The sequence below is a fragment of the Clupea harengus genome, chromosome 7, assembly GCF_900700415.2.
Source record: "Clupea harengus chromosome 7, Ch_v2.0.2, whole genome shotgun sequence".
NCBI lineage: Eukaryota > Metazoa > Chordata > Actinopteri > Clupeiformes > Clupeidae > Clupea > Clupea harengus.
Window position 1 is genome coordinate 5,814,336 of NC_045158.1, and position 21,908 is coordinate 5,836,243.

At 46.4% G+C, this 21,908-nt stretch overlaps 1 protein-coding gene across 2 annotated transcripts; it reads right to left on the reverse strand.

Annotated features, from left to right (window-relative positions):
• Window positions 1-793: 793 nt before the first annotated feature.
• Window positions 794-21,092, reverse strand: LOC105890036 (protein FAM214B). 2 transcript variants are annotated; one of them, XM_012816005.3, is made up of 11 exons: window positions 20,591-21,092; window positions 13,226-13,398; window positions 7,847-8,027; window positions 7,469-7,620; window positions 5,696-7,017; window positions 4,609-4,667; window positions 3,671-3,770; window positions 3,029-3,187; window positions 2,713-2,781; window positions 2,221-2,429; window positions 794-2,024 (listed from the first exon to the last, which is right to left on the reverse strand). In XM_012816005.3, exons 5-11 carry the CDS (start codon window positions 6,839-6,841, stop codon window positions 1,871-1,873), a joined length of 1,896 nt encoding a protein of 631 aa, XP_012671459.1. In that variant the 5' UTR covers window positions 6,842-7,017; window positions 7,469-7,620; window positions 7,847-8,027; window positions 13,226-13,398; window positions 20,591-21,092; the 3' UTR covers window positions 794-1,870. The 2 variants fall into 2 exon arrangements, with proteins under 2 accessions (XP_012671459.1, XP_031426147.1); XM_031570287.2 differs by lacking the exon at window positions 20,591-21,092 and adding an exon at window positions 14,102-15,456.
• Window positions 21,093-21,908: the final 816 nt, after the last annotated feature.

Below are 21,908 nucleotides of genomic sequence, written 5' to 3' on the forward strand. Positions count from 1 at the left end.
TATTGTATCCGTGTCGTGAAGTGCTGTATTTGCTCAGCGTGTCATGAATTATTCATGCCTCTCCGGGTTGTGAGGACATCTCGTTCTCAGGTACCCCCCCCTTCCCTCCCTCCCTCCCTAATTCTTTCCTCTCCTCTGTCATCTCGGACCAGACCAGAACGGGGACTCACACAGGGACCATCACCCCTTCCTTTCAACATTGCCCTAAAAGTTTATTGTGCTGGCTACATTATTTAAGACTCTCCACACACCCAACACATTAACTCCCTCTACAGGTTCTGCATTATTCATGAGGGGAATGTTTAGACATGACCACCCCCTCCTCCAAACCTTACTAAGAGATGGGATTCAATCACCACATGTTCTCACTGGATGGTTTAGTGAAGCTCTGCTCACAGCAAAGGGGACTTTTTCTTCTGCTAACCGATGAAAACTTCTTATGCCAGCACAGAGGCTTGTGCAGTTTGTTTCACTCTTAAGAAAAGTACTCAGTTGCGGAGGATGTATGGACGTCATGCCACACACACATGACTGAGCTGACTGAGTTGACATACACACTTCAGTGATGCCAAACAGGAACAAAGTGTGTGACTCATAACCTCATAAAGCATTAATACCTGAATGATGAGCAAGTGCGGGGGTGAGTGAGTGTAACCATTGAGCGATGCTCAAACACAATCACCAGGGAATCCTCGCAAGTCGCAGAGTTTAATCTTTTCAAATATACATATACAACTTTTTTGTTTTGCATTTAAATACCCCCGTAATCCCCCCCGCCCCCCTTCCCACCCCACCCTACCCTACCCTCCCTTTCACTCCCTTTCTACAGGCAGAGCACCCCGGACACCCTCCGTCCTACCAAAACAGAGTGCTCACCCCCCGCTAAGAAAATCACACCTTCTATTGTGCAGCATATTGCTTTTTTTTTAAGACAATTGCGAACATAAATTAAATACTACGGCTTGTGTCTGCTCCCCCATGTTTGTTTGTTTGGACTGTATGTAACAGAATTGAATCCTTGAGAGCTGCACAGTGTCCTTCAGTCTGTTTACACGCACTGAGAATGATGGGACTCGGATGGGAGGGTCGCTGTCCCACTCCCCCTCCTCCAAACACGGTGGCTTCAGCTTGCCCTCCCTCAAACCCCCCCCCCAAGGTAATCCATGCCTGGAGGTCCTTAAGAGTCTGTTGTATGAAGGTGTACTCTGTCATTGGTGGAGCTTCGTAAGCCTCGCCACGACTACGATGACTTCCCTTTCCAAGAATCAGGGATATGGAAGTGAGTCCGAGGCTACCTCAAAGGTCCATTCACGCTTACGTCCATTCAACTTCAGACGAGTACTTTTCTTTCTTTCTCCGTAGATGCTTGGGAAAAAGTCACTGAAGCCTATCACTGCATATTTGATTGGATCCCACTGTGGCAACAACTACTGTGATTGGTCCACTATGAGGTGGGGGAGGGTGCACACAGAGTGAAGGGCAGATGCTTACTGTGTGAAGTTACGGCACTAGAGGAAAACTCGGTTTAGTCACAAGGCATGCACAAACACTGAACTCAAAAGAGTCTCTCAATGAGCGAGTGTGATATGCAATTGTTTGTGAGCATGTGTGTGTATGTGTGTGTGTGTGTGCGTGTGTGTGTGTGTGTGTGTGTGTGTACATGAATGTGTACCTATGATGTATATCTGTGCCTGTGTGTTTGCCTCTGCATTTATTTGTGTGTGTGTGTGTATGTGTGTGTGTGTGTGTGTGTGTGTGTGTGTGTGTTTATATGTATTCAGTCTTTCAAGTCAACATTAGTCCTCTTTAGTCCTATTAGTCTGAGCAGTCCTGTAGGGTTCCTGCCCGCACGGGGCAGTGCTGGCAAGAATCATACTCGTGGGGAGTACTTGGGGTTTCTTGGCACCTCGGTGAAAGATTTCAGCTCATAAGGAATCCCCGTGTCCACCTCAATGGATTTTCGGGAGAATAGCAGCCGGATATCATTGTGCAAGTAGATTTTCCCAGATTTGGAACTCTGGAATCTTGGATTGAAAAAACAACAACAACAAAAAAAAAGATATAAGGTTAATTTCTTAATCATCTACAACTAGTTCTTTTGGAATTCTGTTAAAAATTCTGCCCAGCAGTATGATGCAAGACCACACAGCTCCACAACACTGAATGTGTCTGAATACACACACATGTGTCTGAATGTGAAGTTACACAAAAAAGATGTACCTGAGGTGTATCAAGTAGCAGAGAATCTTCTTCCTGTCCACCACTCCGTCCTTGGCCGGGCCCGCCCTCTCTGACCCCTCCTCTTCCTGCTCTACTGGTACCAGGAAGATGCGGTGACGCAGGAAGGTCATGTGATTGACAGGCATATCGCCAAAGTTGTACGTCACCAGGAACATTTTCACCACAGTTTTGTTGGGGTTGAATAAGGTCTGGAGGAGGGAGGCATGGCATTAACACCAAAGATCAGTATAAAGAACCACACACACACACACACACACACACACACACACACACACACACACACACAGATATCAGGGAGCTTTTAAAATCAGTGCATGTTATCGTTAGCACCGTCAATTGTGTCTTGAACTGTATCACAAATTATGAGATTAATATGTTTTTTACTCATAGTTGAGGCATTAGTCAGGTGATTAATTCCTCTGTGGCATGATGCTACTGATAATAATTACTGATAATAGCAACATCACTCACCACTTGTATGGTCCCTGCTTTGGGCACACTATATCCCTTTTTTCCCAGCGGCTCCAGGGAGATCACACCCTGTGACAATGACAGGTGAATGACAAATGGAACAAAGACAAACAGTTCACTCACGTGGACATAGTGTTAACTTTGAGCTCTCACACAGGTGAAAAGAGTTTACAGAATAGAATAATGTAAAGGACAGGACAGCATTTAGAAGACAGATTCAGAAGTTCTACGCGCACACCCACCCACCTACACACACACACACACACACACACACACACACACACAGACACACACACACACAGACACACACACTTACTAGGAAAGGTGATGGTGCGCTGTGCTCTGAGATATCGTAGTAGGTGACTTGGACTGGCAGGGTGGCATGCTGGGGGCAGTAGGACCCACTGGCCCCTATCTCAGCAGTGAAGCCATCAATCTGCCCCGATGGGGAGAATCGCCCCTTCAGTATGGACTCCTGCTCAACCACACCGTAGGAGAGAGTCAGTGTGTAAGTATGGACTCCTGCTCAACCACATCGCAGGGCAGAGTCAGTGTGTAAGTGCAACTATGGTGTTTTCACAGGCTACTTAGATGCAGTGACTTCCTAATGTGAGATAAAAAGTAAAAAAAACAGACAATCCTTTTTATACCATCATTTCTACGTCTAGCATCACCGTAAATGGATGTATGCAAGACAAAAAGAGACAAGCTAGTGAATGTTATTTTAAAATAACAAAGTAAAAGCAATATCTTTTATGTATGTATGGTATGTATACCAATGCGTGTGTGTGGCTGTGTATGTGTGTGTTTTTGAGAGCACATATATATGCGTTTGTGTATATGTGTATCACTGTATTGTTGGGTTGTGTATCTGTGTGTATCTGTGTGTGTGTGTGTGTGTGTGTATGTGTGTGTGTGTGTGTGTGTGTGTGTGTGTGTGTGTGTGTGTGTCTCGTACCTCAAAGTTGCCCAGGAGGGAGCGGCTGATGGAGGCAGAGGGCCAGACGGCTCGCGTCGAGTGACAGTTGTCTGTCCGCCGGCCACTGCGTAGTTGACGACTGGCAAGGGCAGCAGGAAAGAGCACAAACAAGATCCTCTCTTAGAAATCTCAAATAAATCTCAAGACTTTACAAGAAACCCCCAACGACACCCCGGACCATTTGCCAGTTCTACAAATCATAGCAATTAGGGCCAGATCTACTAACCTTTTGTGATGACGCAAACCCGCTTTTTGTATCAGGTTTAGTGGCAGCTGCCATTTACTACAGAGTCGCAACATGATGAGGAGGTGACTAATATTTTGCATCTTAGCCTTACTACATATGCATTTATAGGTACGTCCTTTAAGAAGTGCATAACTGACTCGACGTGCCATGCCTATGGTCCTTGGAGGAGGGGTGGGTAAACTACAAAATTAGATTAATTAAACCTGATGGTGGATCTCTTGTTTGAAATTAACGCTTATGAAAACCCCTGCCTTATTACCTGGCACCAAAATCACCATCAATGACCAAAATCTAATATAAAATATGATTCTAGCAGCAACAAAGCTATTGCCTGTATTTATACAGACCATTGCAGCAGCCTACTGTTGCTTCAGCGATGTCACAATAGGCATTCTCTGCTGAAATGTCCATTGTTCTTAAATTGCCTTTGCGTTGCCACTACCTCTCCAAAAATAGAAAAATAAATCTTGCGCAAAACTGTAGTTTAAAATTCCGTAATTTAAATAAATTAAAGTGTAACTGAGTTAATTTCCATGAGGATTGTAAATATGCCACCCAATAAACCAACCCTATAGGTGGAGCAAGTCATCATTTTTTCTGTAGTTGTCTCCTTTCTAAGTATATTGCTTGCTATATTCAGAAGAACCAGAGTTAAGGGGCAGAAACTTACGATTTCAGCCTGATCCCACTTTTCAGTCTTCTTCCAGCTCGTGTACAGTCTGTGGAACCCTGCAAAACACAAGGCCAGTTGCTTTATACGTGTAACATAAATGGGATTATTCATTTTAGTAATTTAGCAGTAGCAAAACCACTGCTTTGTACAAGGACACAGAAACAAGCAGATACAAGCACATACAATATTGCAAAATACTTCCAAAGTGAAATACAAATGATACAGAACATAATCACATTAAAAAGGACAAAACTGTCACATTTTTCATTCTGTGGCTTTACTCACAAGTTGTGGAGGTGTGGACTCTGGGTCCCAAGCACAGCTGTAGTCCAAGCTGCCCATGGCCACCCTGAGCTGCTCTCAGTCAGCTAGGCCTCACTACCAACTTCACCTCAGCTCCAGAGAGCATGGTCAAGCTCTCCTAGCCACTGGCTTGATCTCTGTCCAAGCCTCTTACTATTCCCTCTTATCTCTGCCTATCTGCTTTCACAGTCTATCTATCTCTCTCTCTCTCTCTCTCTCTCTGTCTCTCTCTCTGAGACAAGCCCTCACCTTCTCTGTACAGTTCTTTCAACCACGCATGTCCTCTCACAATGCCTTTCCCCCTCCGTTTCCCACAGAGAAGCGAGTCGCCGAGGCCAGTGTTGAAAAAGAGACACATACTGCATCAGCTCTCCGGCCATCAGCCCCCTAAGTCTTTCTGGAACAGAATATGATATGTTCCAACATGCACCCAGAAAAAGCCGCGTGTTTTGTGAGGTTCACACACCTGATGAACAATGGGGCACTCAATGGGCTTTATTCTGGACTCCGCTCATTTCAGCTCAGGACAAAAAAAAGGTAAAAAAAAAAAGGGTTTGCATCACTCTTTTTCACTTTCCCTGTCCATTCATATCTCCCCCTCTCTCTCTCTCTCTCTCTCTCTCTCTTTCTCTTACTGTTACACACACACACTCACACAGGAGCTCATCTCTTCCTAGAAGATTTAGCCAGCTTTCCTTTTTGTCATTGCTTCCCTTTCCCTGTTTTCTTTCCACCCATTGCACTCACAGAGCTGTGGAGTCGCACGGCATCACACACTTACCTTATGGTTTTCGCGAGCCGAGGGCAGCAAGTGGTTCCAGAAGGGTGAGGCCTTGGCATCCGTGCCCCGGCAGGAGGCTAGGCCCAGCCCGGGTGCTAGCAGCGCTAGCCGGCTCCTCTTGGAGGTGGATGGGCCCTCATCCTCGGAGCAGGAGTCCCCCGTGTCGCTGGATGAGAGCAGCTTCTTCTTGGCTGGACAGGGGGCGGAAGAGTTGGAGGAGGAAGTTCCATTGAGAAGCGCCCGGGGGTCAACGGGGGTCTTTTCTGAGGAGGGCACGCCATTGGTGGGGGGCGCCCTGTGCTCGGGAGGGGAGGACTCTAGGCTGGCCCCCCACTCCAGAGCCTCGGAGAGCCTCTTGGGGCTTGAGGAGGGGAAAGTGGGGCTCGGGCTCCGTACAGTGACGGTGCAGGAGCTTCCCTGCTCGGCCAAGGTCCCGTTGCTGGAGCCGTCGCCGTGCGGTGGCGCTCCTATGGAACAGGCCGGGGCGTCACCTGCTGGTGGAGGCTCAGGGCTAAGCACCGGGGAGCCGGCACTGGCATCGCCGGACCAGAAATTGTGCGGGGCCAGGGGATCTACCATAGGGGGCGACTTAGGTGAGAGCGGGGCCCAGGCGTCTGGGACCGGCCGGTCGTGGTTGTGCTGGGCAGGCCGGCGGGAGGGGGTGGGGGCATGAGTAGGGGAGAGTGGCGGCAGAGGTGGGGGTGTTTTGGCCGCGGGGCTTTCCGGGTCTTTATTACACTCGAGCAGGGAGCAGGAGTAGAAGGGCTCTGACGTGGAGCTGCATAGCACCTCCCCCTGCGTGACGTCGTCATCGTCATCGTCCTCCTCCTCCTGCTCGGCCTCGGCCTCGTGCAGCCGCTTGTGGGCCAGCGGGGCCACCGGCTCCTCCAGGCCCCTCTTCATCCCCACGCGAGGCGGGCGCTGCCCCTCGGGCTGCTCTGAGAAGCCCCCTCTCTGAGAGAAGATGGACAGCTGGTAGACCTTCTGCATCCGAATCTCCTCGTCCCCGAAGGGCCTGGGGACACCGCTGTGCGCTCCAAGATTGGGACCCTTGGCTGGGGTGCTGGTTGGCGGCAGGTCCCCCTCTTGTGCTGGGAGTTGAACTGTCGGCTCCTTGCGAGCCAGCTCGACGTGAATGTGACGCATGGCTCCTCGTGGATTGAGCAGCAGGTCTCGAGAATGAACAAGAGTTCTTGGAAGTGCAAAGAGCCCGAGCCCGAGAAGAGCGAGTTGTAGGAGCCCTGCTTTACAGAGTGGGATCTTCGCAACGCTTCCCTATGGTTAGCACAACAGTCTCTCTACAGTGCCTGGCTGTGTGACACCTACGACAAGGACAAAGGGATTTCAGTACCATGTAGGTTAGCAACAGAATGATCTATGCCTACAATGAACAAGAGCCATGGCTATTTCTATTCATTATAGAGTAGAATATTTCTATTCATTTAAAGTTTAATGTTACTGTGGCTCAACTGGAATAGCAACGTGCCAACAACACCAAGATCATGGGTTTGATACCCAGGGAATACACATACTGATAGAAATGTATATTGTACTGTACTGTAAATTGCTTTGGATAAAATGAATGAATAAAATAATAAAGGTAACTGTAATGTAGGAGCTTAAAGTTAAAATAGTTTATCATTATTACTATAACAATACGAGCTAGACCCAGTAGACTGTTGCTACACGAAGCCTTTGAACTTTACGTTTGTAGATTTAAAACACTAAAAGGCTTCACCCCGAAAGCCTCCCATGACGCTTCACCTCACCCACCTTTGTGTTGTCGTAGTCTGTGTCTGCACTCCAGGCTGCTCCACACCCGCCCTGGAGCTGTGCAGTGCCTGTGCCCCAAGCCTAACCCCTGTGCTCTTCCATCCCCAAGGCTGCCCTCCGAAGACCAACAACAGCATTCCCGGACAGACAGTCTAACAACGGAGCACAGATGAAACATTCACTCAGTATGAATGTTATGGCTCTGAGGTAAGACACAAATAGCAGTACCTCACTAATAATTGCCTTACATTTCAAAGGCAATTAACCTCTGCTCAGACAGTCCCCTTAAGAAAGAAGGGGACACACACACGTTTCAGTCTATCGCTGCAGGCATAACGAGCGCAAACAGCAGACCATGGAGGTGTCCGTGGAACTCACCCGAGGCCAAAGCGTCAATGAGGAGGGAGGGCCTGGAGAGGCAGCGCTGGTGAACTGGTGGTCTCTGTCCTGTGGATCCTCCGGGATGGGGCCAGCGGCCTGGCACGCCCCTCCTGGGCACCTGGACGTGGGGGGCACCTCAGTGGCTGCATTGCGTCTCAGGCATTCCAGTGAGAGAAGCCTGGCGGGAGAGGAGAGGAGAGAAGTCAAACACGTCACAGGTCAGAGGTCATTCACACTCCAACTGTTAACACCAAGGCTGCCGTTTGAGTAGTGGCCTGATTAAATACGAGATGACACATACCCAAAGGGTCCTACAAATAGAAAGTATTGAGCAATGTGCTGCCCACATACTCAACATTTTTATGCACAACCGGTCCACAGATGCTCTTATCCAAAGAGATGCATGGAACACTGCTGTCTAGTGCTTTTCATCGTCCAGCTCTGAGCAACTGCTAGGTCAGCTACACTGCTGGAGCCAATAAACTGACCAGCTGATGAAATCAAGATCTGAAGAGCTCCCTGTTCCCTGATCCCAGTCGATCAGATCAATGACAGTCAACAACCAAACCACTATAGATCAGTCGCTGGTGATTCAAAAGTATATATTTAAATGTGGACACATCTAGGACAAAGCTGCCTTAAACCTCTATTTAGATCCGATCAGCTGAGCATCCAATCAGTTTAGCAGACAAGAGCTAAATTGACACCATGTGACTGAAAATGACTGACAAACATCAGTGTCTCTGTGACCAAAACATGACCGGGGGGGTATTCGTCGTAAGGGCTTAAGTTAAGTCGATCAATTGTCCTATTAGCCAGTTTGAATTACCGAGATGATTGAGAACTGGATGTATCGGGTCGTCCACGGCTTATTCACGGTCTAACCATGTCGTTAATTTGAACCAGACTAAATTTATCAGGGCTAGTGCCCGTGCCTACTTCAAAAGGGGGCAGGGTCGATCACCAAAACCATGATTTGTTTAACGGTGCAATGGCTTCTAAACTCAAAGAAAGAGCCTCTTTTTTTCTCCGCTGGCGAGCAGGAGATGATCATGAACGCTTATGAAGAATACAAGACCATAATCATGGCAAAATCCAACACTGTCACCGCTGCGAGAGCAAGACAAAAATCTGTGTATGGGGCTGTGTATGCGGCCATATCTATGTATGTATACTTTGCGGAAAGTGTGATCTGGTACAGTGGGTAGCGCTGTTGGTTAGTAGTTGCAAGGATGCTAGTTCGATTCCCCTCACCTCCTTACTAAGTGTATTTTTACATTTCCTTGTAAGTCGCTTTGAATAAAAGCGTCTGTTAAATGACTAAATGTAAGTTTATTAATAAGAAATTCAATAAATTGAAGCAGTGAAAATAAATTGTGTGTATTTCTCTCTATTCTTATAGTGTGTGAGTCCACCTTAATCATTTTCTACAATAATGATATGCTATGGTGTACTAATAACACTGTGATATAATTATGAGTGCTTTGTTCTCCGCATCGCTGACACTACAAACATGTAGCCTACTACTCGCAAAAAAACGCATGACAGTCAATGTTCGGCTGTGGTGTTTGCAATAAATGGCTCGAGAAGGTCTTGTAAATAAATTGTTCCTTGTCGTCTGAATCTGTAGCGCTCATACAAGAACTCATCATGATAGAATAATGGACCTTGGCGATCGCGAAGAACTCTATCACTATGAAGTGCCAATCTAATATCGCTCCTTGGTCAATGGGATCTCTCCTTTTTCCGGGGGTGTGGCAATCTTATCCAGCTTCACTTAAATTAGCCTGCGCTGGAGCAGGTTGGAGCTAATTGATGTGTTGCTATGGTGATTTATCCAAAGTTCCTTCCATTAACCGAAAGGAGGAACTTATGTTATCTCATCCTGAAAAATTGTCTTGGTAACTCGCTTAACGAGCTACGACGAATAGGGCCCTGATCAGAGACATGAGGTAATAAGAAAGACAAAATACAACAGAGTCTTTGTAAAGCCTTAGAGAGTCTTGGAGAGAGCACAGGACAAGATGGAGAACACTGCCACAACAAAGTGATGTAAGAATGAATCAAAACAAAGGCACTTTTCCAGGCTGAACTACAATCCTTAACACTGAACATATAATGTCCACACACAGTATACATGCACATACAGGAAAACAAAGGTTCTTATGGTATAGTTATGCATTTAGGTTCCCTTTGTGACAAGTGCAGCACAGTAATGTTGCTTCGGCAGATGACACATATCTGGCAACTTCCCTGAAATTCAGTTACGTCATCACAGGCAGTCATTTCCAGATTATGTGTCACAGTCTGTCGTCACCCAAACTGCAACAGCTACCAAGAATTGCCCGTGCAATTCCATATTGGCACACTGTTACGACAGAAATACATTTCTCCATGTCAGCTGTCTGAGCGAGGGAGACCTATGTGGGAGCTATGTAGTACAAAGAACTCAGGGAGACTTTATGGTCCGCCTGAGGAGACATTGAACTGGTTGAATGAGGGCCTATCTACAGAGACAGACCTGGGGGGGGCGCAGGTTGAGTGGGTGAGATGGAAACCTTTGGCTCTGCATCATGCGTGACATCACTGAGAGTCACACTGCTGTCCAGCTGTTACAAAGTGGGTCATCTTCACAGTCCCAGAATACACAGCTGACCAAGTTATGTCACGGTCAAAACAGTTCACGGGCAATATGAGTGTGGGGGATTAGAATAGGCACATTCACACACACAAATCTCTGAGTCAATAACTAATCAATAATAATGCCTGTGTGTGCCTGTCTGTGTATGCTTGTATGTGTGAGCTGTGAAGACAAAACAAAAGCAAGCCACTAATTTGAGAATATGAATATTACAGGCTTTTATTGAGTTAACTGCACAACATTGAACATAAAGTTATGTCTATCATCAAGCTATGAATATGGTCTACATTCTTTTCCCGATTACTTTAGCCAGTGATGCATTCCTCTCAACTTCCCTTTGATTTATTTGTCGTCTACAGGTGCGGTGTGTTTGTATGTATGAGCTGAACAAAGAACAAACACACACACACACACACACACACACACTACACTGTATTTACACACAGTCTCCAGGCTTCCGAGCAGGCGAGGCAGATGGGGTCCCTAGAGTCTGTACGCACCCACAAGGTGGGGGAAGGGGCAGGGCAGAGGAGGGGGCAGGGGTATTTATAGTCACTATGGTGGCAAACACTAATGAGGCAGATCTCACAGCACATCCCCAACCTGTGTCTTCAATTCAGCTCACCTGAGCTCCCTGCCCTGCACTGGGGCACGCAACGCCTTCGGGAACCGCTTGTATCCCTGGCATGTGACGTCCCTCAAACGAACAAAGAAAGGCAGAGAGACGCCAGGCTGCTTGTCTTGCGAGAAAAATCCTGATTTGACTTGCCTGATTTGGCTTCATCAGAGCTTGATGAGACTAATTCACACCTACTTGAACGTGAAATTATGCCAGAGACAGTGACACAGGCGGGAGCTTTTGATTTCAGAGAAGGCTCTTTGATTTCACAGAAGCTCTGGCTAGCCTGACATCTTCCCACTTCAAGGCTGCCAGTTAGGACCCTCAAGGCCGAAATATGCATCTACGACTGCGTTACGCAGTTGCTACGACGGACTTGTGAACCTTTTACTGTTCTCCTACAGTTGGTGGGTGTTGCAAAGCAATTCACTGCCAGAACAGTAGGGGCAGAACGTTTGTGATTGTGCACTGATTGCACAGTAACATGCGGGGGGGGGGGGGGGGGGGGCGGGGGGGGGGTTCGGGGTCTGAAAACGCATATGTTTCAGAGTAGAGACTTTTGAGAACGCAACCTTTATCTCGCTGTGTGTACAAGTCAAAATAGAGCTTTCTGAAAACGGTGACGACATAGCCCCAACTTTATCCAATCACCTTTCATTCTCTTCGAAGGCTGAGAAAACGCCCTCCAAAGCCTTCACCACGTCCTCAGTGGCAATGAATAGAACATCTATTTTTGATTGTCAGACGCAGCATGGTTGTCAGCCAATTTGTTCTATTTCTATGAGGAGGCCCGCAAACTATCAGAAACATCAGTTGTCAAAAGCTTTTCTGGGTTTGTTTGATATAAAGTGACGCTAAATGCTAGCAACTTGTATGTTCACTTCACTGGGGAATTTCTGTGTCCCAAAACCATGTTTTGCTGATGCTGAAATCGATTTATAGGATTTAGCTCATCTAGTAGTATCTTTGCTTTGATAGTAATCTTGTTTAGTTATAGGGTATAACTTGTAGCATAGATTATGCAGGAAATGTGATTTTCAAATGACCTAGCTAGCAACAGCGGTTTCACTCTTCTTTGCGTTTCCGTGTGGACACGGGTCAACTCTCAAAACATTGTCACGTTCATGCAAATCTGGAAAAACATCATTTTCAAAACACATCTTTGTGTTTAGTGTTATGACAGGAAGGTAATTGTCCAGTGCCAGTGAACAAAAGCAGGATACCAACAGACACACGGCATGATAAATGTGCAACTGTTAACCTGAGAACAGACTGTTGACTAGAGATTGTTCAGGTGTTGAATTCAGGAACATTAGCTGTGTTGCCAAACTTATAGGGTCAAGGATTGTTTCTGCGAAAGTCCATCTGCTTTTTTAAACCTGTGTTCTCTTACAAACAGTGCGAGTTCACCTCAAGCACAAGTGGCAAAGAGCATGCTCACGTGCACACAGAACATACAGACACTCAACTTATTCACCAGAGGCAAAGTACACGAGTGATAAAAGACATTGTGAGATAACGTTAAAAGTCACCTTAATCCCAAGAGAGCCTCGCACTGAACCCCACCCAGCCTACTAATGCTGCCAGACAGGAGGCTTGTGAGATAAACATGCCTGCCTGCCTGACTGACTGACTGAATGAACTGCGCCTGAGCCCGAGCCTGAGCCTGTGCATTTGATAACCAAGCCAGAGTTTAAAGGGCTTCTTAGCTCAGGATTTCCTGTCTTATTTCACACACTCTCATGTGAGTTTCACACCTAAATAAACACTCACACATCTGAGAGGGGATAACCAGACAACCACCAGAGCTGTCAAATTAAGTCATGTAAGTGGAGAGAGTGTTCTTTCTGTGATATTTTGTGGGACATTAGTTTTCTGGCAGAAAGGAAAAGTAGAAGAGTAAAGAGAAAATGTTTAAGCAGGAATTAGCTCTGATTGCATTCCAAACCACTGGAACCAATGGTATTGGAAAATACATAAAAAGGTGAATTTATTAATTTAAATGTCTCTCTCTCTCTTTCTCTCTTGTGCGTGCGCGCACACACACACACAGACAAACACAAAAAGATATACATAATCAGTAAGCATATGAATATACCACAAGTGTAAGACTTACCCTCCCAAAAAGCCTTCAGAGCCCTCCTTGCACTGGTGTGTCTGCCTCTTGTCTTCGTATGCTCTTGTTATTCTGGTCTAGGCTCTGCGAGGCTTGAAGACTCTTGCAGGCAGTTGCATGTAGCAGGTTGCTCCTTCAGTCTTTCTCTCTGCTTCCTCCCCCCCGAGAACTCACTGAAGAGAGAGTATAGAGAGAGAGAGAGAGAGAGAGTGAGAGAGGGGAGAGAGAGAGAGAGAGAGAGAGAGAGAGAGAGAGAAAGAGAAAGGCAGAGGGAGAAATAAGAGAGACAATCCTCTGTTTAAAAAAAGGCTCTTGCTCAACTACATTCACAAGGCCTGACTGATTGGGCTGTTTATACTGAGGCAGCCCTCTTTCAGCTATTCTGGTATGCCCAACTCTGAAGCTCTCACTCTCTCCCTCTCTCTCTCCCTCTCTCTCTCTCTCTCTCTCTCTCTCTCTCTCTCTCTCTCTCTAGCTCTCACTCTCTCCTCAGCCTTCCCCTCCCTCGCTTTCTCAAATCACTCACGCACACACTCGTGCGCACACACTGAAACGCTCTCCCTCTCTGTCCCTCTTTGGCACTTACCCACAAACTCTGTCACCCCCCCCCCCCCCCCCCCCCCCCCCCCCCCCCACACACACACACACACACAAAAACTTTCTGTAGCCCTCTTGCGCTCCCCCCCCCCCCCCCCACACCCCCCAGCCCTCCGTCTTTACCCCCAAATAACTTGAACACAATGAAAGCAGTTCCCGCTGCCTTCTTACACCCCCACCCCTCTCCCACTCTAAGCGCTCTTGCCCCCTCCCTCAGCCTCTCTCTCTCTCTCGTTCTATCACTCTCTCAAGCTCTCCCTCTCCCCACCGCTCTCTCACTCTCTGCGTTGCCTTTTCAGCTCATTTCCTCCCAGCTGATACATCCAGGCGTGCTCGACTGCTCAGTCAGCACCGAACGCATATAGAGAGCCGAGCACAGGGGGAGGGGAAAGCGAGAGAAGCAAGATATTCCTCAGGCCCCATTGGACAGGGGGCGGGGTATTGGACACGGTGGCGATCGCCCCCATTGGCTGGCCACCTCGGGGGAAAGTCGACTCTCCGCCCACCTGCTCGGCCTGTTCCACAGTAGTACAGAGGAACACCAGCACTGGACTCCAAACCCCTCAAAATAGCTCATAAATGGGAATCAATGTATGCATGTATGTAAATGCAAAACTTAAATAATGTAGCAGCGTGTGTGTGTTTGTGCTTCGGTGCCCTCCAACATGTCCTGGCCAAGCCGAGGAAAGAACAGGAACAAGCTCGGCTTAGCATTCCACAAAAGACGCTGCCTAGCTTCCGGGAGATGCAAATGATCAACGTCACTCTCTGTAATCCTCCCACCAACAACCCTGGAGCCACTGCTCTCGCTGAGGGCAAACTCTCTCTCTCTCACACATACACACACACACGCACACACACACACACACACACAGAGCGGAATCAGCACACGTGGACTTGTGCCGGCTGAGCAGATAGGAGACGCTGTACACAGCTGACAGGCGATGTGATGTAAGCACTTTGGTGCAAACGTTATCAGCACAGGGACAGAGGCTCAGACTTCTGGAGACACACAGTATGGGTGCTGGTGTGCATGTGTGTGTGAGAGCGAGAGAGAGAGAAACAGAGAGTGTGTGTGTGTGTGTGTGTGTGTGTGTGTGTGTGTGTGTGTGTGTGTGTGTGTGTGTGCGCATGTATAATGTGGTGTGAGGTATGTGAACAATGGCCAGGGCTAGTTAAGTTAAGACGTTGTATTCTGTACGAGGTGAGCTAGGTTAAAATGCCCTCTCATGTGACCAACTAGTCCAACATATGAGAGTTAGCTGGTATCACTGTTAGTAAAACTGATGACATGAATGTTGCAGTTTGATAAGGTTACCAAACCAGGCACTTCATAGCAGTCCATTTACTAGAGTATGCTGCTAACTCGTAGAATGCTTGTCAGACACGAATGGAGACTTCAAAAACAGCTGTGGCATCAGAGTAGGTAACAAACACAGCATGAACTACTTAACAATCATCTAATTAATTGATTGTGTCCTCTATTAATTAGGTATTCTCTTAGACAGAAGCTGAATCAGAGCAGCCATATGTCTCTATGGGTGGGGAGAATGCTGCCTTTGTTGGATTCATGCCTTTGCCACAAGATGTTTCTCTTGGTCTCTGCGTGTGTATGTGCGTGTGTATGTGTGTGTGTGTGCGTGTGCGTGTGCGTGTGCGTGTGTGTGTGTGCACATGCTTGAAAGAGTTTTGCTTTTGGTGTCTTTTCAACATTTGTTGCATTATAAACTTACATATCCTTACAGCTTTACGGAGAGTCAATGCACTGGTCTGTACGTCTTGTATATTGCTAGCGGGTGCCAACCTTCTATTGAAAACATTCCTCCGTGCAGTCTAAAGCACTTCCCCTTTAAAGAGCTCACCAGGCACGTCTATATAAGGAATAACGGGGGTGTGGCCGCATTCTAAACGGGCTTTCCTAGTCCTGCCTCCATCTATGGGTGCATGAAAACACTGCTGTGAAGAAACAACACAGCTGGTTTGTTCACACATTTAGGCCTACACACAGCACAAAGAAAAAGAAACCTTTCACATTACTTACTCATTCATGACACCAGGAGAGTCATGACCAAAACTAAAAAGGGTCAGTTTTGAGCAAATGCTCCTTAGTATAATGCTGGATTCCTCTGGGAGGTTGTCATAAGAGGGACTCACAGAGCCACAGCCCAAACCTCCTGTTAAACAAGGAGGATTCAAAAGTATGCTGCCTGAGGCATTTCAGAGCAATTCTCTCACTCAGAGAAGGGTGGGTAGGGGGGAGAGAGAGAGAGAGAGAGAAATCCAATCCCAAGGTTGGGGTGTGAGTTCATGTCGTTCCGTTTAGTTCAGCACTGTACAGTCTGGATGGAGACTTGGTGACAGTGCCTGCCAGCATTGGGGAGTGGAATGCGCTGGAAGAACATGTGCCCTATTCACAGAACCCTGCACTGCAGTTCACACAGGAGGCGCCCCACCACAAGCTCTGCCTCCCTTTCACTTGTCTCTATTCATCCTTAATACATACGGATTTCGGGGGATCATTGTGCCAGACATGCTTTCCACCGAGTGACTTTGTGCTCGGCTGCATACAAGTGGGTTGGCAAATATGTGTGCAGGGAAGGCAAGGCAGGGCAGGGCAGCTCCAACTCATGCATGCCTATTTTAATGCATTTTTTTTATTGGAACATGGTGTCAGTTTGAAGGCTCAGATGACTCAGAGCTGATCTTCCATTAACCTTTTAAAGAACACATGAAAATGGGCCTACCTCCCAGAGAGAGAGAGAGAGAGAGAGAGAGAGGGAGAGAGGGAGAGAGAGAGAGAGAGAGAGAGAGAGAGAGAGAGAGAGAGAGACCAATCCAAGGGCATTCAGAGGCTTCATTCAGAGGCCAGTCATTTATCAGTGTCAGGCAGAGCGAGGAATCTACAGGGATTGACCATCCTTAATCTCCTATGGGCAATTGGGCATGACTCACTTTGCCCCACATATTATGCATTATGGTTTAACCTACTGTATGTGAATGTGTGAGTTTCACATCTGTTATGGACAGAGTGAGTAAGGAAGAAAGAAAGTCAGAGTCAGAGAGAAAGCTATGAGTGAAATCACAAAAGACACTCTCATACTTGATTGCTATATGAAATGTAAAACAAATATCTGAAAATAACCAGCCCTATGTATATTTCACATAACCCACATGCTGACTAGCACACACAAGTGTTCACACAACTAGCAGACATACAGTACAGTACTGTATGTTCAGCCACCTGGACATACACACACGCACACGCACACGCACACACACAGACACACACACACACACACACTTAACCCAAGGACTCAGCCTTGAGGCTTATCCTAGCTGGGGGAGGAGATAGAAGGCTAACTGATGAAAGGTCTGTGGATGGGGGAACTGGGCTGGGCTGGGCTGGGCTGGGCTGGGCTGGGAGGCTGTACTTTGCTACGCCAGAGTCCCACATCGATGGACCTAAGCAGGAAGAGGTGTCGGACAAGACCTAGGAGAGACAGTGTGTGGGGGGAGGGGGGGCCTTCAGCACCTTCAGAGAAGAACACACTGGCAGCCATTCCACATTCTGTGAGACAAGCGAAGACAAGAGAAGCCACCACACAGAGACAAGAGAAGCCACCACACACACACACACACACACACACACACACACACACACACACACACACACATGCACACACACACACACACACACCTTGGTAGTAACACATAATAACACTGAACCACAATGCACACACATGTAATTACACCTTCCAGCCAACTGACAGCAATAAAAAGCTGGTGAATAAATTCAACTCACTACACCATTTAAAACCACAACCAACATGGATTCTGTGTGAGTGCCAATCAAAGCAGACAAGGCCTACGGTTCAAATGCGAAAACATGCAACTCGCTCTCATATCACTTATCGAAGCTCTTCTATTTAATAACACAAAACAGTAGGCTTAGGTGTTTGCGTGGGACACCACAACGCTGTCTGATTCACTCGAGCCAGCCTATGTCTTCATCGACCTTTACACCATAGCACGCCAACAGTCCTCCAGAGCTGTGAACAGCATGCCTGGTTCAGATAGAGAGAGAGCGAGAGAGAGAGCGAGAGAGAGATAGAGAGATAGACAGAGAGAGAGAGAGAGAGCGAGAGAGAGAAAGAGAGAAAGAGAGAGAGAGAGAGGGCTGTTTGTACTCCACACAAGGATCAGCTGGCTTGGCATGGATTCGCCGCTGCTTCCAGCCCCGTTGTGGTTTATGTTCGTTAGCAGAGGCATGCAGAGGCTGCAGCCAAAAGTCAGCCATTTGATTGTATGAGTGATTCAGAGGAGGCTCAGCCTCTCTCTCACAGACACATATACACCAGTGCACCGGTAGAGAAGAGGAGGGGGGGGGGGGCAAAAAGAAAAAGGGAGGGGCATACAAAGACAGACAAGAGACTCTCTCAGTGTCTCACACACAAAACCACACAGGCAGAGGAGGAGAGAAAGAGGAAGCCACATGCATGTCAGTCCTCTTCTTTGTTGATTTAAAATGAAATGGTTTCCGACCAAATTCCGTTAGCATTTGCTGCTTGCAAGGTCAGCCCATCTCATTTGAGCAAATCCACTGAGCTTTCTCAAGATAAAAACGAAATGCCCCCCCTCACTGCCCTCACTCACTTTGAATTCTCCCCTACCTTAAAGCCTGGCCATGGATTAGGTCAGTGCTGGTATGCCATGGGTAATGAGAGTCCTTGAAAGCCCGCTGCTTGGTATAACTGCTTGAGTGACTCTGAGGCAGAATAATGCATTGCCACATGGCTGTGAATGCGATGAGGACCCCCAGTGTGCACCCATGTCTGAGGCACAGACTGTCTGAGTCTGCTTCATCTCCAACAGCATAAAGGGCCTTACGGAGAGGAGAGCGACTCATAAGTTGTCAGGCCCTTGACCCCAGTCAATTTTGTGGGCTGTTTGAATATCCATAACGAGGAGGAAAATCTAATAGCTCAGCGCTTCCCCTTCAGAAAATGACTTTAGGGCTTTGCATGCAATGAGGTGGTAGCATTATCTACGTCAATGAGATTAAATGCAGATTAAACATCGTCAATGATATCTTATCTATTTTGGCTTTAATATACCACTGCCTCCTGATTGTGTATGTTATATAGTTAACATGTAAAGGTCCTAACCATTGAGACCTGCCCCAGCAGCTGATCAATGGAATAGGCCCAGTGCACCCTCCAGCTATGGCCAGTCCTGGTATGTTTGGCAAAGCTGAGAGAAAAACAGAGTTAAGTGCAGTTAACAGTTAAGTGTCTGAGGGTCACACTTATCCAGCCAAGGCAGATTAGGTACATTCAAGGTACATAGTGTTACTGACTGAACTATGCTCAGGTGAGAAAAGATTATAGAGGACTCATTTGGCTCATATCACCATTAGACTGAATTCTTATTCTCAATGCAGGACAACCATGCAGGTTGTTATCAGACAAAGATAACAACAGGTATTGAGACACAATAACCTGCCTCTCAACAAAAGGGGGGAAAACAGTGTTTCAGTGATTCAATCACTGATTCTGTTTACTTAAAAGAATAAGGCAACCGTATTTCCCCTTATTGAAAACACACACGTTTTTGTGAGGCTATTCCAAAGGTTAACGGGAAGCAACAACAAGTCATTTTCTACTAATAGAAAGATTCAGTCAACCAACGTAAATGTCCTTTGTGGTGGATTATTCAAGAGGAGAAGCAAATGATGTATGAGCCCGCGTTATGATAGGCTATAGATTTATATTAAAAAAAAAGGTCTCCTGTTTTTCAGGACAATGGGAGAGGCTTTGTAGCTTTGAATAGGAATGCCTGTCGTTCCATATGCATGGGGTGTTCTGGACATCTAAGAACCTGCACGCCCACTTCAGTGACGGGCAGATCTCTTCATGCACAAAGCAAATACATTTTGGAGATGACTCTGGATATGGCCCAGTGAACACTCCTTATCCTAATTTTGTAACGTTGTGTAAGATACAAAAAGCAAATTGTGATATGGGCATTCCAATTAACTTAAGGACGACAGCTCTATAGGCTAGTTAAATCCCTGCTCAATTGGATACTGCACAAGGTTACGGCGAACAGCGTGCATGCCCTTTAGTGAGAAGACGTTGGCATAAGGATTCATTCATATTTCTCCATGTCACACTGGACTACAATATTCCGTGCAAACACACAAATAAAATTGCATGTCATTTCTCTATGTAAGGTTGCACCGGTGTTGCAGGAATGTGGAATATAATCACAGACAAAGCGAAGAAACGCCCCTGCGTCTGAATAGAGTGAAGGCTACAGTGGGTACAAGTAAAGCCCGTTGTGGGGAATATATTGTAGCCTAACCTATGGCAGATCTGGTGGTGTCCACGTCGGCCTGTCATTGTTTCAGGAGAAAAAAATATGTTTGCTAGCTTTATACATCCATTTCAACTAAGACACCATTATCAACACATTAACATAACAGCACGACCAACGGTTAAACATTTGAAATGCAAGGTGGTTGCTTGACAATGTACAAATTAACGTTATCTAGTTGATTAAATCTGGATCCTAATGTAGCTGATCTCATGCATAGCAAATGACAGCGTCTTCTTAATGTGAAAATGCTTGGTTTGTATTGCGAAATATACTTTGCGACAAAGTAGGCTACTGCAGTCTCAATCACTGTCTGGTCTAGCCAGTAAAGGGCAGCACATATTAAGAGATGAAACAACAAAAAAAACATTAACGGTAATTGAAGCGACTTACCGGGTTTTTAGACGAACACTCAATTTGCTAGTGCAATGAATGGGTTAAATCTGCAAACGGAACTGCATTCCCATCGCCTTTGTAGCAAGAGTTTGCCCTTATATTTTTGTTCTGGTCGCTGCCTCCCCGATCGAATACACAACTCAACTGAACTGAACTGAACGGAACTGTCAGTATTTAAATTCCAACAAGCTTAGCGATAACAACAATGTAATCGTCAGCGTTAGGAGTAGTTGGGTTGTCGCCTGAAATATTCGGAAATATCGATGACGGCAAACAGTGGTGTAGAGAATCTGTTCTTCTGTTAATGTCACCCTCGACAGCTCGAGAGGCTTGTCCCTTTGGTATTTTCTCTGTTCCTCTGAGCCCTCGCCCTATGAAAATTATGCTACCTCTTTAAAAAACTATGCTTCCGGGGTCTACTGAAAAATGCATAGAAGGCGGGTCTAGCTTACAGCTGGAGGTCTGTCATTTATCTGATTCGTTCGCCTGGATCGAAACATCCAATAGAATAATCGTGTAAATGCCTTATTAGGATATATTAGAATGGCGTAAATATATTCTGACGTAAAGCCATATCATTGGTTTTCTTTTAAGGAGGCGTTTCACTCAACACGCCCAGTACACGTGCTATTTGTCCCAGTCTCAATTTGAGCAGAGAGGAAGGCCTTCACTGCAAGAGGAAGTCTTCAGAGCCAAAGAGAAGCTTGAATAGTGGCGAGCAGATGATTTTCCGTTTCAAATTAGCACAGTTACTGTGAATTGTGACGTAGACATATTTGTGTGGAGAAAAAAAAACATTACAGTGGGGTTGCTATTTCTAAGAACAGTGTGTCATCCAAAAACGTTGCAGTAGGGCTACAACATCCTATGTTGTGATCTACTCTCAGATGCATTACCCTCTGGAGCCAGGATCCTGCCAGGCACGTTTGATGTTGCTTGACATGCATCTAAAAATATTCATCCCAAAGTGTTATACGTAGGCTATATCCACCACAGACTAAGAGTAGTAGCTTAAGAATGTTATGTCTCTGGTTGTTGTTTAAAGACGTTTCACATGTTTGTCATTACCTTGTTGGTCATGAGATGTTGTCAGAAGACGTTCACGTCATGTATAATAATCAGGTTAGTATGCCGTTGTAACACTACTGTGGATAATAATTTGAGTTTTTAAGTAGACAGCTAAGCTAACTTATTCTCCAAGAATCCATTACCTGGGCCAGGAGCTGAACTGCAGGTGTAGGGCAATGCATAGATTTAATGACACAGTAACTATGAAGTAACTATGATTATCAATACCGACATAGTCAAGTATTCT

Bases quoted from the DNA above. Each gene is read 5' to 3' on its own strand.
- LOC105890036 (XM_012816005.3), bottom strand. From the start codon at position 6,841: ATGCGTCACATTCACGTCGAGCTGGCTCGCAAGGAGCCGACAGTTCAA. The intron at 3,188-3,670 runs GTACGAGACACA...GTGGTTGAGCAG, and splicing joins CCCTCCTGGGCAACTTTGAG to GAGTCCATACTGAAGGGGCG. The intron at 2,025-2,220 runs GTACATCTTTTT...TTTCAATCCAAG, and splicing joins TGCTACTTGATACACCTCAG to ATTCCAGAGTTCCAAATCTG.